This window comes from Lathamus discolor, chromosome 2 (genome assembly GCF_037157495.1).
Source record: "Lathamus discolor isolate bLatDis1 chromosome 2, bLatDis1.hap1, whole genome shotgun sequence".
NCBI lineage: Eukaryota > Metazoa > Chordata > Aves > Psittaciformes > Psittacidae > Lathamus > Lathamus discolor.
In genome coordinates, this window is record NC_088885.1 from 119,930,948 (window position 1) to 119,948,584 (window position 17,637).

Here is a 17,637-nt window from a genome sequence, read left to right on the forward strand (position 1 = left end):
CGCACAGATGAAGAATTTACAGGGAGAAAGGAACTTTGCAAAACAATTTTTGATATTACTAATAAGCAAACATTTGAACCTCTGGAATACTTTGGCCATGTGCTTTGGTTGAGAATTGGATGTCTGATGGTTTTGTCAGTGTTCTGTTGCAGAGGCTGTCAAAGATTAGCCTCAAACTGCTACTCTTAATGCAACACTGCTATTCAGTGCTCACCAGCAGCAATGTGCCTTGAGAAGCAGGACTGGCCAGTCTGAGAGACTATTGTGCTAACTCAGCTGTATGTTGCTAGGACTAGCAAGTTTGTACAGAGCAGCGTAAACCTATTCCCCTATCCCTGTCTTCTTGTTTAGGAAGTTTGAGTACCTGCAGCATCTAATTACAGTGTAGTAGAGGGATGCCTTTATTATACTGACCATTCTCTTCAGAAGATTTACAACGTATGCTATTCCTCTGTTATTCTGTCTGCATCAGAACTTCCACCAATAGCAACAGAAATTGCTCAATTATGAGACACAAGGTAACTGTGAGATCACATTATGCTTGAGCAAACCTGCTAGATTTTCAAAGTTAGCTACAGAATTACAATTGATAATTTTTTATCTTTCAATGGAGTTATGGAAAAATAAACATAAAATTCTAGAAAAAAGTACAGGATATTGGACTCGTTTTCTGAGGATCTCAAAACTTATGAAGAGAATTTTGCAGTGTTCCTGTAAGAGATGTGTTGTATACAAGTGTTGTCCTTGTATAGTTGAGGAAGTGAAGCAAAGAGGGCATGTTAATGATGCAATATTTCTCAGAACACCTAAAGTAGATCCATGAATGAAGTCTAGTTGTCTGATTTCCATAAAGGTGCTTTAGTCCTGGGACCCATCGTTTCTTCTTTGCATGGCGATTTATTACATTTCTGTCAGAAAGGCTGTTTCCATGTGAAATGGAATGTTACTTTTACAGCCATGGTGCCAGAATACAGAACAGTTTGACTGAGGTTTTGTAAGCATGTTTTTTACGAGGGCAACAGAGTCAACTTTGCCCTGCAACTTTTTACAGAATGTTCTGGCTGTGAAAGTAGATTTGTAAATGCCAGGTTGTGTTCAAGTCATGCAGAAGTTCAAGTCAATTTAGTCAGTACTGGAAATGAAGGATCAACCTCAAGACAGAATGTTTGTCTCGGCAAAAGAGAATTGTTAGCTCTACTGTGTTATGGAGTATTTTCATCTGCATTTCACTGCAAGAGCAAAATTTGACATATATTTGGCAGCATTTCGACTGGCAAAAAGTAACGTGTTAGCAAGTCAATACCACTGAGAGACCAATGTGATATCTGATCTGACAGCAAGACGAATTGTTCAACCCCCAAAACTACAAATGGAGATGAAACTAAATTTGTAATTGTATTATATGTCTTCCAGAACATCATATACTGTTGATCTGCACTCTGCCATTGACACTTTTGCCTTGATTTCCAGCCCAGAATAAACATGATTTTTTTTCCCCAAGAGCACCCATTAGCAATTAGTCAGAAACAGAAGTATTATTAAGCATGTTATTACTTTGGCAGTGTTCTGTGTTTTAAATTATTTTTGAGACCTTTCTGTATCAGAAATATGCCACTACCTGTATGTGCTGCATAGTTTACCATACCAAAAAACTCTCTAGTAGACAGAGACATTTTATATTCTCCCTCTCTGTAGTCAAAAGCAAGCAAATGCATTTGACTCTGGACAAATTCCCACTTTGCACATAGGCATAACTTCCTTAATTTTAAGCAGGAATGCTTAGAGATGCTAAACACGAATTTAGTGAATCTAGTTGAACTGCTTGCAATTAGGAACATCTCCTGGAGAAACCTACCAGCCTGGACAGTTTTCTGTTCTGTACTGATGTTTCTTGGAATTCCATTTGATTAAGTTTGATGGATTGCTATGTTGCTTATCCAGTAAGAGGAAGTCCCCGCATGCTGATATGGTGACGAATCGGTTTCACCATTTCATCCTCCTTCTTTTCCAAATTTCTGTCCTACTACCCCGGCTTATTTTTGTGAGCAATTCTCTCCAGTTATACCAGTGTTCTGCCAAACATCAGCTACAATGTGGCTAGGACATTGAGGGATGGTGGTTCTGCCCCTCTCCCCTTGGTGAAACACGGCTGGGAGTGCTACATCCAGCTCTGGGGCCCTCAACACAGTGAAGACATGGATCTGTTGGAGAGAGTCCAGAGGAGGGCCACAAAAAAATCAGAGGGGTGGAGCATTTTCCTTTTGAGGGCAGGCCGGTATGTTGGGCTTGTTCAGGATGGAGAAAAAAAGGCTCTGGGGAGACCTTATTGCAGCCTTTCAGTATTAAAGGGCTTATAACAAAGATAGGGACAGACCTTTTAGCACAGCCTGTTGCAACAGGACAAAGGGGAATGGTTTTAAAGTGAAAAGGGGTAGATTTAGACTAGATATACAGAGGAAATTTTTTACGAAAATGGTGAAACACTGGCACGGGTTGACCAGAGAGGTAATAGATGCACCATCTCTGGAAACATGCAAGGCCAGGCTGGACGGGGTTCTGAGCAACGTGACCTAGTTGAAGCTGTCCCTGCTCCTTGCAAAAGGGGTGGACTTGATGGCCTTTAAGTGTTCCCGCCAATGTAAACTATTCTATGATTACACGATAGTACGTTGAAACCTTTTGCAGATTCACCTGGAAGCATGTCTCCCATTTTAAACTTCTTTATGAAAAAAAAAAATGCACTTTGGCATAATATGATAAAATAAATATAATTAAGAAGGTTATGGCTTTACTTTTCAGCTAAATCATAAAATGCCCACCATAGATATACAGGATTTTTAATCTATAATGCTTCAATTTGCTTGACAGCCAAATGACTGATTAGATGCTTCAGAAGACAAAAGAGGCTTTTTGACAGAACTTTCTGGTCCTGAGGGTCATGGTAATGAATACTGCATGCAAAGATGGCTGTGACGCTCCTCTTTCAACAAGGGCTATGCCAGACTTTCATCATGGGCACGAGGTCACAAGGTTGTGATGTTTTATTTACTAAATTGCCCTTCTGCACCATGAATAGCTGCCAGTATCTAGATCTCAGAGAAGCACCCCCTTTGTTGTTCGCTAATACTATGCTTTACACAGTTCACGATAAAGGGTGAGCGTTCTAATATATTGTTATATTTATTTGCAAGGCAACCTTAGCAGTCACTTGCCCACTGCAAAGGTCTCTGCTTTGTAGCAGGATGACAGGTTTATTATGGCAAAATAGCCTACATCCTGGCTACATTTGTGGTTAGTTTCACAGAGCTTTTTATCTGTTGCTGTAATTCTGCTGTGAGTATTAGCAGTGTATTTTTGATTCACATGGTTTCATTGCATTAATGTTATAATTATACCTTCAGTTGGCAACTTAACATACTGTTTTAATATAGGAAAACATACTACTTTGGCCATAAGTGTGACTCCAGTCATACTTTATACCACTAGCATATGTGTCATGATAACATTGTATGAGACAGAGTTGTGCCAGGCTTGCCTCAGGGATGCAAGGAAATGGTGATCCATTAGGGCAGCAAGACTCTTCTGTAATGGTCTTTGTAACCAAGAAATGTCAGTGTTTGTTACACTAGCCTGTGTCATTGCCTAGGAAAACATTTCAACAAAAGAGTGAAAGGGATATGTCCTTAGTGTCTCTGACCATTCGCAGCTGCACAGAACAGAGGAACATCGCCTTGTAGTCTTCCTTAGCAAAACGATTTTGAAGGGGAAACTCTGACTCTGGTGCAGACTTATTAATGTTACTTTCCAGAACAGACAAAATGGACCTTTAAACCCAGCTCTTACTTCATTCTTTTTGTGATTTAGAATGCTGGGACAATGTCGGTGTTAATAGTTTATCAATCTGTTTTCTGTTTGCTTTTGTTTTGATTCTAAACAGTACAAAATTGGTATAATGGTAAAAGAAAAAAATATTCTTTATTCCTTTTTTAGTTTGTGATTTTTTTTCCCCATTACCACAAACTTTCAAACACATCACTGCAAATGGACGTGGCTAACCCTGGTTTTGTGCTTAGGTTCCTGCTGTCAGCATTGCCCAAGAAACTTCTGCAGCCCAAAACAAAGTGGCTTTTATTTCAGGGCTGCAGTGATCAATATGACATATTCATGTTTTATTGTTTAAATTTGCTTCAGTGTAGTATCAGCACTTAGAGAAACTGTTAACCCTGACACCAATGCACATAAAAATAGAAGACAAAGAGAAAAGTAGGCCATAGCAGACTCATGAGTGGTAGGAATAGTTAATAGGACTGTGCTGATGGTAACTATATGGATTGCAAAATATATTATTTCATGCAGCAATGATTGATGGTGCTTCAGCTTGTTCAGTTTGTTGTCACCACAAACTGGATTCTGTCAAGAGATCCAAAACCAGACTGAATTGTTTGAGGTCTTTAGTCACTTTAAATAATACGGTAGTGAAGTAAATAAAATTACACTTTCATACTACTCCATATGCTTTTGCCTGATTGCTCTCATATTCATTGTATATTAAAGCTTCATTTTCTGAAAAAACCCAACCCATTACTCTAGGTTATGTCAGCTGCACATTTAACTTGCATGCCAGGTAGAAGAGGGATTGCTAAAAGACATTGTAATTTGTCTTTTTTTTTTTTTTTTCTTTTTTTGGCATTACAGATTAATCTCAGAGGTCTTGGGCAACTGTATAAAATCCGCATTGGCCATGACAACACTGGAAATGATCCTGGTTGGTACCTGGATGAAGTCAGACTTAAAAGAGTAGCCCCTCTTTCTGATGAAGAGATACGTCTCCCCATAGAGTGCTGGCTTGCAGAAGACAAGGGTGAAGGTGATACGTGGAGAGAAGTGACAATAAGAAACTCTGCAAAAGAGCTTTTGCCAGGTACATGCTCAGTATTTTAGGTCATGTGTTCACTGACCATATCCTGTGAGTATATGACAGCTTTTTATGTTTTTTCCAGAGCAGACTGCCCAAAAGACAGGGTAACCATGAAACAATCCCTTACAAGTTCTATTTCAACAGAAGCAGGAAGTGATCATTTTGCCCCACTCCTTTTCTCTCCCAGATCAGAATAATAGCTATGACTAGGCATCTTCCCCTGATAAAATTCTTGATCTCTCAGAGTGTCCCTACATCACTGGCAACTACTACTCTTTAAAGCAAGACATGAGGCAGGAAATTAAGGCGTATCAAGGTATATAATGTCATGCGACATAGAGTTCCTCTTAGCAAGTTTGATATCATCCTTTCTTGTGCTGTATAAAATATTCTTTACCAGAAGTCCGTGATCTGAATCATCACACACGTGTTTTTCCAAATCAGACTCAAGTCAGAGCCATTCACATAGAAATTGTTATCTGCAGGGTGGCACTTAGGTACTTCAAAGTTTACCGCAGCTTTGACGCAGTTTATTCTTTTCAAGTGAAGCGGGAAATAGCCTATCATAAAGCATTATTATTTTAAAAGTCATGGGCCTCTGTGAAGGAATAAGAAGCAGTATAATAATTTAGCATTATGGGTAGAATTCTCTTTACATTAATAGAATAACAACTATGAGCTGATAGACAACACTGTCTGACAGTGGTAGGTCTTATATAGATAGGTGCTACCATTCAGGCAAATTGTATTCAAACTGAAGCACTGAATATTGCAAGGAATCAGTGATTCAACATAAAAAAGGGTCATCACATGCACTTAGTGATGATCAAACCATTTCAGATGGAAATATCAAAGAAGTGAAAAACCTTAACTCAAAGGAACATAATTCTCTGAAAAAGGCATCAAGACTAGTAATATGTGGCTGTTTCAAGGCCAAAGGCAACTACCAATCTCTATTACAGACGCCAGAAGATGCTGAGAAACATGTATGGGTCATCTCACATTTCCTGCAGAGTATTTAGTGACTTGAATAAGGGATTTAAAAAACTAGGAGTGATCAGGATGAGCCATGCCTTATGATCATTAATTAATGCATACCACAGTACGATTTACTGTTTCTTACAGTGACATAAATATCTTATACTGGTGCAATAGAAAAAGAGTGCAGGAACAAATTAGTTTGTATGAACGATTAATTCAACATCAATAACTCAAATCTGCATTACGCAGTTTGAAATCTGCATGCACAGAAGCGTACTAGTATTCTGTTGGGTGCACTCCATCTATGTACTTGTATGGGAAGAATCAAGGCAGTTCTATCAAAGGCTGGGTATATGTTTAAAGCAGCACATTTATTTACATTTTAATCATATTACTGCATCTTTCCTTGCTTTTACAGGAGCATTATCTTTATTAAAATGTATCTCTCAAGTTTGTAAGAAAAGAAATGTTAGGATTTGGAAATTTCCAGAAATTGTAAGTTTTACAAATTAATTATTGATTTTAAGCACATTTAAATTGAACATCAATATAAATTTAGCAAGGCCTCCCAAGGATTTCCTATTTAACTTCTCAAGAACAAGCAAATGAAACACTACCCATTTGGATTTCTCATTTAAAAGCTAAATCTTATGAGTACTAGACAAACCACATCAAGTCACTTTCATCAGCAGAACAAACGATGTACTAATTACTTACTGATAATTTTATAAGATTTAGTAATTTGTATCCTGCACTTTCAATTCTATCTGGTATTTCCTAGTGGTATTAAATTTGCTTAACTATGAACAAATATAAACTAAACTCAGAAGGCACTAGTTTTTAATTGCTCTTGTTTAACACTTACTTTATTTCTCAACTTCTCTCTTAGAAGAAAGGGTACCTTTTCCTTAGCCTTATCCTCCCTTTTTCCAGCTGAACTCTACTATGCACCCAATAGGGAACAAAAACCTTGGAGCTGATTTTTTATTCCTTGTCTTTCTTTTTTCTAGCTTCTCTTCTTCAAATCATAAATTATATCCTGCTACATCCTGTTTGGTTTTTTTCCTCGGATTTTTCTATCCAGTCTCACATTTTCCTAGCAGTTCCAGATATTTTTATTTTTGCAAACTTTACGAGTATTGGATTGTTCATTTGTTTCTGTTTTGATTTGATTTCATCCCCTGGTTACGTTGTGATTCACAAAATGAAAGAAAAATTGTTCAACTATTCTCTAAGTGATAGGTATGGGAAATTAGTGGTCATGCTCTGAACTGGGTAAATCCTAAGCGTCACTCAATGAAAACGAGATAGAAGCTTTATTATGAGTGCTTTTTACTCAGCTTTATAACATCATGATAACAAAGGAGTGTTAGGGCAATCAGACCAAATCTGGCAGCCGATTGTGGGTGAGGCTGCTGCACCTGCATGGCCCTAAGTCTGATCAGCAGTGAGGCTGACCATGTTTTCCTGGTCAGCACATACAGAGAAAGCACATCTATATACTACAAATATATACATGTATACGTGGCCAACTGCACAGATAACCCAGACAGCGGTTGCACAAACACAGACAGCACTAGCAGCCTCAACCTGTTCCCCTCTCCGGCTGAGAATGATGGAGGTCCACTGGTGGGATATCCATGTGTATGCATATGTGCAAGGTGGATGCTTCCAGCAGCTGAGCTCACACACTCCATCTGCTCAGCAGATGTCCTTGGATCCCAGTCTCCCCTGTTGCTGCCACCTGGATATGTGAGCCCCCAAGGCTGCAGCCCCAGTTCAGCTGCTGATACAGACCATTTCATACACACACAAATGCACATGCAGAACCGTCTCACCCCTAGAGACACCCATACCTCACTGTGTCTCTGGGAGCTGGCCAGGACTCCTATGGCTCCTCCAACAGTCAGCTGCTCGTGTGGTCTTGCACATAAAGACATGAGACTGACCTCATCCCTTACACTCATGGACACTTAATTCACTCCCTCCAGTCTCTCCAGTTGCCTTCATGCAGGACTGCAGCTGGGTCCCAGCCAAATTGTGGCACTCAGACCCCGTGTCCACACATACCCACACACAGAGAACAGAGTCCTTCACCCAGAAAAAGTTAGAAAGCAGATTAATAGGAAGATGGGACAGACTGCACTGATCAGATACTGGACGCAGCCAACCATACTACCCAGCAATGTTAACTCCAATGTCCTTTTGATCCCTTGATTCCTCTATTTTTCCCACACTTGTTCCTCCCAAATCAGATCCATCCCTTCCCTTGACTTTTGTTCCTTTTCTACACATCTCATAGTAAGTCCAGTGCACACCCAAAATACTCCACCACTCTGCCTCATATCGCCCACATCCCTAGGCAGCAAACCCCAGCAGTCTGATAAACACTCCAGAACTGACCCATGATAGGTTTCATGCCTAGACACTGGGACTGAGACTCTCCTGGGACAGCCCTGCAGGTGCTGGGAGAGGGTGTCCCTTCCTCTGAATCCTTGATCTGGGTTCCTGCCTGCCCTTGTGCCCTTGTGCTTGTAGAGATGGGCTGATGGCTCCTGTGATGGGCCTGGGAGAAGCAACAGCAGAGTGCTAGTTGAACTCCCCTCTACCAGTATCTGTCTGTGCTCTTTTGCGAGTGTGCAAGAAGATCTTTATCACACATCTTAACATGGATTGTCTTCAGATATGGGTGAAGTTTTTGATCTAAAGGGGGACATGCTACAGGAAGTGTTGAATTTTCTTACTGTTCTCTTATGGGAACAGAAACTTCAGATAAGAAGATAAATCAGTAATTCTGCCTTGTTCTTGTTCACATAATTGAAGGAATAACTGCACTGACTTGAGATAAAAGACAAATATTGAGGCTGAGACAGGAAAAACTCCAGCTCACTTGGAGAAATGTGCAGGCAAATACAGAAAGGTTAGAAATGTGTTCACTGACTGAAATAGTGCAAAGGAGGACCAAAGAAACTAGCAATGACTCAAACACTATCTCTACAATGTTTGTATCGCTGTTTAATCATTCAGAAAGCACCAACTACATAAGTAAATAGTCAAACTTCTGTTTCTTATTGTGAAATTGATTACTAAGTGTGTTTTTGCAAAGCTGGTAATTTTCTTACATGTTATGAATAATATTCCTGAATTATTTCTTTTAGAATATTGCTGCAAATTGCATTTGTGGAGATTAGAAAGCCGGAGAACTCTAATTCTAATCGAAATGTCTTCACATGATAGTGTTTTTGTATGTATGTCTTCTCAAATAATATATGCAGTCCTTCTGAGGAAGATAGTCCCTCTTAACCACTACTATCCATTAAGAAATTGTTCCCTTTTAGCCTTAATGCTGCAGCAGTCTGCATCTGTACCCTTCTGTCATGGCAAAATGCCAGTCACTATTTGTGCAACCCAGGTAGTTAAACTAAGGGATAAAACCACATCTTGCTGTTTTTAACAAATCAAGCCAAAATAACGATTTCATTCAAGCAGACACGTCATATGGAAAAAAGGTAGAACCTGGAACAGTACTGTGTAACATTGTTCTGGTATCTTGGATCGCCATCATTAAGGCCGGACTGAACAGCAAGACTCATAAGTCAGAATGGCTGAGTGGTCTAAGACGCTATGTTCAGGTCGAAGTCTCTTCCTGGAGGTGTGGGTTTGAATCCCACTTCTGACAATTGTGTTTGAGGCCTCGTGTGGGATGGTTTAGTGTGGGGTGTCCCTGCCCATGGCAGGGGGGTTGGAACTAGATGATCTCAAGGTCCTTTCCAACCCTAACTATTCTATGACTCTGACAATTTTAATGCTGTATATAATTTACCATCTCTCTAGGTTTTGTTCTTTGGCCAGTATGTCTGTTTACACTAGCAGCCTGATGGGAGTGGATTTGTGCAGTGAAGTGGTTGGTGCTAAAAATCCAATGAGCTAAAGGTCCAATGTCCTCATTATGTGTGTTTGTGGGGAAGTTACTCTAGCCTTGTTTCAGTCTGTTCCCACAGACCGACTGCCAATCTGGGACAAGATCACTGTCATTGTGTTCTTGGAACATGTCCTCTGGTGTAGTTTAATCCAAAAAGAATCTATTTTTTTCCTCCATGCTGCAAAACAGAAAGAAGCAACTAGGAGATTGTTTCTTGATTCAAACTAATGTGCTGTTGTAGGCACACCAGTGTCATTAGGCTCAGACAGCCGTAATGCAGAGGAAGCTTATCTAATGTATGTTGAGTAATAACTGCTAAGTATACTTATCTTGAATTCATCTGCTCATAACTAGAATTCTAAAATAATGACTATACTTTGAGTAGAATCCTTTGAAAAGAACTGGTAATGGGACCGTGGTTATACTAAGCTGAAAAAGACCAATATTTCTGCAGTGAAAATTTTCATTTTCTTATTCTCACTAAGAAATCCTCCTACTAGGGTTATTTTCTTCTTCTCCCAAAGCATATCAAAATATTAACTTAGTCTTTAATGCAAAGCAACCTACAATGCTTGTTTACTGTTTACATAAGTCACTGAATTCTGTGCTTTACTCCCTCAGAAGGTAATGAGAATTATGTACTGTGTTTGTAGATTGGGGCCAAACTAACTCTAACCATCGTTGAAGTATCAGGAACATCGCACCCTTCTATACTAGAAACCCTAATTCAGGTGCCCAGAATAAGAAGTCTGGATAAAAGGGTTCTCTTAAGTTGCATTCTGTTGCCCTCAGTATGCCCTTAAGTTAACTTTTCTTCATAACCAGAGAAAAGAAACCCTGTCTTTCTCTCTCCCCTTTATTCCAGGTAGTTCATGTTCTCATGTTATCAGTAGATTCCAGAAGCTGGAATTAGGACTTAAAAAAAACACCTGAAGCCTCATAATAATGCTTCAAGAGATAGCAGTAGTACCATTTTTATGGACTCAGCAAGTATAAATTTGGTGCTTGTACACTTGACTGCTCAATGACTCCTATAGTATTTTTGATATATTTTGATATGTCATTTTTTAACATAGTTATTATACTGCTTTAATGTCTGTGTTTCACAGTGCCTTAAAGAAGCTTCCCACCTCTGTCTGAAAACATTTTGTCTCCCTTTATTCAAACGCTTCATCCACGCATCCACATCACAGAGTTTTGTGTTTGATTATAGAGCTTATCTAAAGTTACCCTGTTAGCAATTTGAAGATTTCAATCACTTATTTTCTGAAAGGTCATTTTCTTTTTTTGTTAGTTCTAGCTGAGACTTTTTCCTGCTATTCTGTATTAATTAATACTCTTCTATCCTTTACTAAAGTTACTGCTTTCTATTATTTTGATGTGTCCCACATTAGACATGTGTCTAGATGCGAGTCTAACAGAAATGCTGAAACAGTATTTTCTGGCTTCTGTTGAGTGGTTTGGTTTATGATACTATTTTCAACTTTTTCTGTCTTTTTTTTTCATTTGTGTTGCCTATGGGCCTACTTCTCTACTTTGTCACCCCAGTGTTCAGCTGGTGTAGATTCACTAAATCAGCATACAGTGAAATTAAATTACTACTAGAGGACAGAGAATTGAGCAATAGAGTTCTGATTCTCAGGGGGCTGGCATGGCCTTTGCTTATTGCGGTAAAGTAGGACTCCATTTCAGATGTGGCAACAATGGGAGCCTTTGAGTAGGTCAGTTTCTCAAAGGAAATTAAACCAGAGTCACAGAGGTTGAACATGTTTTCTAGGGTTTTTTTATTTCACTCTATGCACAAAAAATCCTATGTTTTGTGAAGATACAGATGGCTACAAACTGGCAAATTTCACACATGGTGAGTCTTGCTATCTCAGCAGTGCATTTGACTGGTAGGTTTGTTCTCCAGATTCGGCGGTATCCGTTCCCTGTGCTCATCAAACTACTCGTGTACCTTGCCTTTTCTTTTACAGAGTGACATCATCCTTCTTATTCTTACAGTTAAGCAATCTGTAGCTCAGGGGCCACTAACACTTGCACCTTTTGTAGCTGCTTTGCAATCTAGAGGAACTGCTTGACAGTGGTTGAAAAAATTCCATCCACTCAAGCTGGTCTGTGCCTAGGTGTCTGTCTGTACAAACAGCCTCCAAAATCTGTTTAGTGAATGTTCATTTATCCATAGTGAAATGTTCGAAGTAGGTTTTGGAGAATATTTTTGTTGCTTAATTTTTTGTGTATTTCCTATAAAATGCATTGTAACAAATAAGAGAAATGAACATTCCATTCATTATCCTAATATAGCAGCCCGTATTGTTAATTTGTACAAAACTTTAAAGCACAAACTGGTCTTTTTTTGTTAAAAAGGTTCCTTTAAAAAATAATGCAGATCATGTAACCTAAATAAATGCCAGGCCTAACATCTTCCAGATGGCAAAGGTGTATAGACCCAAGGAGCTATGGAAAATATTTTCCAGTTCTTTACATTTCAACATGTGCATGTTTTCTACTTCAGACTGATTTATTTAGGCTTGTAGCAATAGAAAGCTGTATTTGATTAGATCATTATCATCTCTGGTTACCACAGAGATGCACAGTGCTACAAAAGGAACTGTAATTCATTTATCTGTTAATATCTTTGTGTTGTGTTATAATTATCTCTTATTCTGTTCTGGTGTGTTCTCCCTTCAGGAAAGAAAGAACTTGTTGGTATTTTCTTCTTGTAATAATTTATTGTTAAAGGATTCTTAAAACCTTGAATATGCTTTGAAATTGTGCTTATAGGTACTTAAATTTTGCAGATTTGATCACAGAATTTAATTGTAGGTGTAATTAATGCAGACACCAATCTTTGTATATAAACACTCATTACATAAAGTCTCTACCATTTCCTTAGCTCCTACAGATGTTTTTCTTTTTCAAAAGTGAAAATGGAAGTAAGAATGTAAAAGCATAGAGGAGACTTCATGTCGATATGTCCCTGCTTTTACTAATCTGCAGTCTTTCTTCGTGGGTAGTTCAGCCCTGCTATTCAAATGGCTGCTCACAGATTAATATCACTGTTAGGTTTTCTTTTGGAAGTGTGACCTCTCTTCTTCCACACACTGACAGATATTTGCCCTTTCATGAGTAGTGCTGCTCTCTGTTTTGCTGCGTGTTTCCTGTCATAGTTTGCTGTCTCCCCTTATCCTGTCCTTTGGCCAATTTTTTGTTTGTCTTATACTCTCCTGCTGCTAATCTGCACACAGGTGTGATTAGACTAAGAGGATATAAAATGTCATTTGGATATATAGCTCAATTATGCTAATTATCAGGTCCATTTATCTTTGTTACTTGCGATTCATATCTACCATTTGTTTTAATATAATGTTTTTATGTTAAAAATCTGAAATTAGTTTTTATAATGCTCTATGAAATTTTTGAAGATGTATGTGTATTACTAAGATCAGTTATATGTCCCGGGCTGGGTTGGTAGACTAATGTATGGATGTGAGAACTTCAATGAATGCTTGGAGTTACAGAAAATAATAAAATAGACCAAGGGGCACAACACCAATTTTGACTTAAAGTTGTAATAGTGATAAAGAGTTGGAGACACTCTTTACCAGTTTAAGGTAATTTGATGCAGTTTAAAAGAAATATTCTGACCTGGTTAAGCATACAGTCAACATCAACACTTCCTGCCTACCTTTTAAAATATATAGGGCTATTTTTTCCCCTTAATTATTTGCAGTATTATTTTACTACTTGCTTAGCTTCTCTACCGGGAGTCAGAAATAGCTGTTCTTCAGTGATGGTGGATGTTTGAATTTTATAAGCTGCCTTGGGGTCCAGTGAATTAAAAATTGATGGAAATGTCAGATTCTACGAGCTATTTGGTGGTTTAAGCTTAACAGTATTTAAATTCATTTTTTTGTAGAATATTGCTCAGTTTCAAGCATTTTGTTATAATTTTCTTTTTTCATCTTAGTTTCTTCTTAACAGTAGTGCTTAATTGCGTGTTAGGGCTTCTACTGCCTCTCTTCACGCCTAAGAACTATTAAAATTACCCATTAGTGAAAGAGCAATCTCTGTGATCTACTACATCGCAGCAGAAATGGCCAGCTGTGATTAGAATAGAAACACTGCATGGAAAAATTGCCATTAAGATGTAAACAGGATTTTTTTTTTCTTAATCGTAAATGAAATATAAGAGCATGTGAGTACTACAAATATATATTTTTAAGTAAGCTTGCATATCTGAATAATTATAAAGATAATATTTGTATGGAGCAAAATATGCTAATACAGTAACTCTGAATTATATTCCAGAATTCTTTGAAGATAAGAGTACTTTTTTTGTGTGTAAGACTCTGGTTTAGACTAGAAGGAGAGGCATTAAAAAGTTATAAATATATTTTCACTGAAAGCTGTTTTAAAAGGGCTAGCATCCACTAGTGATATATACTGAAACTTTCAAATGCAAATTGTCTGCTTATTATAGATGAGGGAGCCCATTAATCTACTTGCTCACCTTTGTATGTGATGTGAAAATCTAAATCCCCTAGGATTCATGATTATTGTTCTACTTTTGAGATGAAATGAAGGTTGACCACCCAGAAAATTCTGTTTTGCATAAATCTGGAGGTTGAAAATGCCTTGGTACCAGTGGAAAACAGCTATTGTTTGTGACCATGACTAGGCACAGGTAGTTGGTCTCCAGATAACTTGCTAAGAAAGACCTTGTGAATCAGGTCCTGAAAACATGAATAGTCAACAGGGAGTGAGAGAACAAAATGCAGCACTAGGGAACGCTTGATTGATGGGCTGCTTTGCTGAGCGATGCACAGCAATACTCAGCATATTGCACTTCTTTTAAGCGTGGTATTTTCTTATTTTTGTGCAGAGAATTACAATATTTGAACATGGAATCGACAAATGCATGCGTAGCTGTTGCTAATTTCAAACTTGAAAGTCAGTGCAGTCTTCTGGCAAAATTTTGGTGGGAAATCTTTTGAATCATGCGCACACTACAAGGGTAATCTCAAGCTTTTTCTTCCTCTAGTGTTGGTATATGAGGTCCATGTATACACGGGTGCTAAACCTGGCGCTGAAACAGATTCTAATGTTTATATCAACCTCATTGGGACAAGAGGAGATGCTGGCAAAAGGAAGCTCCACAGATCTAAGAACAATAATGTAAAATTTCGACAAGGACAGGTGAAGTAATAGCAATGCTACATCTGATCAATAAAAGTAATTTATGGTTAGCAGACTCTTTCTTCAAGTCTAAATATCTTTCTATTTATAAGTTTTATTCAAGCAGTTTACCATTTTCTCATATATTTTCTTTATTCAGAATTACTTGCAGAATTACCTCATATGAATAACTGATCTTCTGGATGAGTAATTCACTGAGAACATTGGATAGAATTTGAGTACTCTTAGTTACTTACATTGCACATATACAGAAAATGGTAACAACATTTTTTGTTCTCCCAAACAGATCATTGAATTTTAGAAGCAAGTTCTAAATCCTTATTCCCAAGTGTGCTTTCCAGTCTCGGTGAGGCAGACAGGACTAGAAAGAGCAACACAGAGATGACCAAATAATTCTTTGCAACTGATCATTGTGTCATGCCAAAGGAATTGAGTGCTGTCTCTGTGGAGTAATCTTGAGATGTTATTTACCTTAGAAAACTTTAAAGGATCCTCACTATTAATTTTGAAAAAAAAAGAGAGAGAGAAAATAAACTATTCTATGCCGTTATCATCAAAGCAATAGCTGTGTTCAAGACCTTTATCATTTTCCTTGTATGGTTCCACAGATGGATATTTTCTACATAAAGGCTGTCTCACTGGGAGACTTGGAGAAAGTTCTGATTAGCCGTGATGGAGCCGGTCCAGGTAGGATTTAACTTCCCAGAGACCAATCTGTTTTCAGGCCCTTTTTAAACGCAATGCACTTTATTTATATTGCATCCTTCATACAAAACGTGACAGAAGGTCATGCAGTGATAAAAAGTCTTCCTGCAGACTGGTCACTGTGGTGGGATGGTGAAAAACAGTGGTAATGGAAAGCAAAAGGGACATGAGTTTAATGTCAAATACTGTCATCCTACTCTTTGTTTTCAAGTTTATTTCTAAGAAAATCCTATTTAATTGCATAGAAAACTCATGAAAGCATAGCTCACACAGGTAAAATAATCCTTCATTAGACAAACTGTGAAGACTGGCCAGAATAGAACTAAAGATCGTGAACACTTCCTTTACTACCAAACAAATTTTGAGTAGCTATAGCATAATGCCCTTGCTGCTTTAGGCAACGGTAGAAGATCTGGGTATTTTTTTAATCTGTGCAAGTAATGTGGAGCTTTTCTAGTGAATGACACAGCATCCAGCTTGCACGTTTTTCAGAAAAAGAACAAACAAAAAAAAGATACAATTTTGTGATGAGGTGTATTTTTGGTACAGGCCCTTGAGTTATGCACCTCTGGAATGATATAAATGAAGACAAAGCTAGTATTTAAAGCACCAAAGATGCAAATACTGCAAATATGTTTGCAGATTAAGATCTAGGAAGGAGCCAAGTGAAGAGAAGGATTTTTAAGGCAGTTCAGGGCTACACTGATTCAAGATTAGAGAAGCACTTTTACCGTACTCTGAAATGGCCTGGAGCAACATCCCTGTTGCTGACTGTACTGTCTCAGACTCTGAGCAAAATTATTCTATTACAGAAGTAGCCTTATTAGTGCAGCCTTGGTATGGGGTGTTAATTTGATTCTGGTATCTCTGTAGTTTGCCAGTTTGCTTCTTTCAGCAATACAGATGATTGTATAACTAAGTTTCACATCCTAGTAGGCCAAGGCATAACACAGAAGGTAGTGTGGTGGAGCCTACCTTCACTCTATTTCCCTAGGACACCATACCATGCTCTCTTCCTTTGTCTTTCCTTTAATAAGCAACATAGCCATATCACTGGATCAGCATTACAAATCTGCAACCAGAGTCAGCTTTCTTAAGCTCTTCTGTGGCAATAGACATCTGTGGATTTGCAGGATCGTCTAAAGAGGACAATGGGTTGAATTCTATCTATAATAAAATTTATGCTTCAGTGATATCATTCATTGATGAATCAAGATGATCATTCATTGTATTCAGCACAGACAGATCTCACAGACCTCTTTTATAGCGTATCCAAATCTAGCCCGATAAGCCTGGCCTGAGGTAACCAGGGGGTCTGAGACCTGGAAAATGATGGTGAGTCAGGACAGGGGCTATCTAGAGACACAACCTTTTGGGAGTTGAGAGGGGAGAATGAAGGTTCGTTTAGCAGTGACTCTTCCCTTTTTTCAAATCATGTCAGTCGCATGATAGGGCAGAAGGTCTTTAAAGTATCATAGAATATATGCTTTCTTTGGGGCTCCTAGACCTCAGTGCATAGATCTTCTCCCTCAACCATTGTGAATGAGGAAAGAAAAAGGATTTTGTCCTAGGTTTTGGTATTGGTCAGGTGTGAGTCACTCGATGATGTGTCTTATCTTCTGAAAGAACCTTCTCCTCCATAGAAACCTTCTATACATTCCTGTACAATTACACAAGCAATGCTTTTCTTTTCTTTTTTGTCCTGTTTCAAAGTGATCTGCCTGGTTGATGGTTAATGTGGTTAATTGGAAGGGTAGTAAGTTCTTTCCAATTAAGGAATATCTGCAATATAAGAGGGTGCTGGAAGAAGCTTGCAAAGTGTCCTAGTGTGCCCTGGGCCTGAAGTCTTTAAGGAGAAATACCATTCTGTTCCATGCGCTGCCTGGGCAAGTTCTCCCTATGGGACAGAGAC

At 38.4% G+C, this 17,637-nt stretch overlaps 1 protein-coding gene across 1 annotated transcript in view; it reads left to right on the forward strand.

The window, feature by feature from the left end:
* Window positions 1-17,637, forward strand: part of RP1 (RP1 axonemal microtubule associated) — a 178,995-nt gene that overhangs the window by 73,969 nt on the left and 87,389 nt on the right. The window contains exons 24-26 of the mRNA XM_065669368.1: window positions 4,696-4,921; window positions 14,866-15,020; window positions 15,629-15,707. Of these exons, the coding sequence (XP_065525440.1) occupies window positions 4,696-4,921; window positions 14,866-15,020; window positions 15,629-15,707 (460 nt within the window). The remainder of the gene's footprint in view (window positions 1-4,695; window positions 4,922-14,865; window positions 15,021-15,628; window positions 15,708-17,637) is intronic.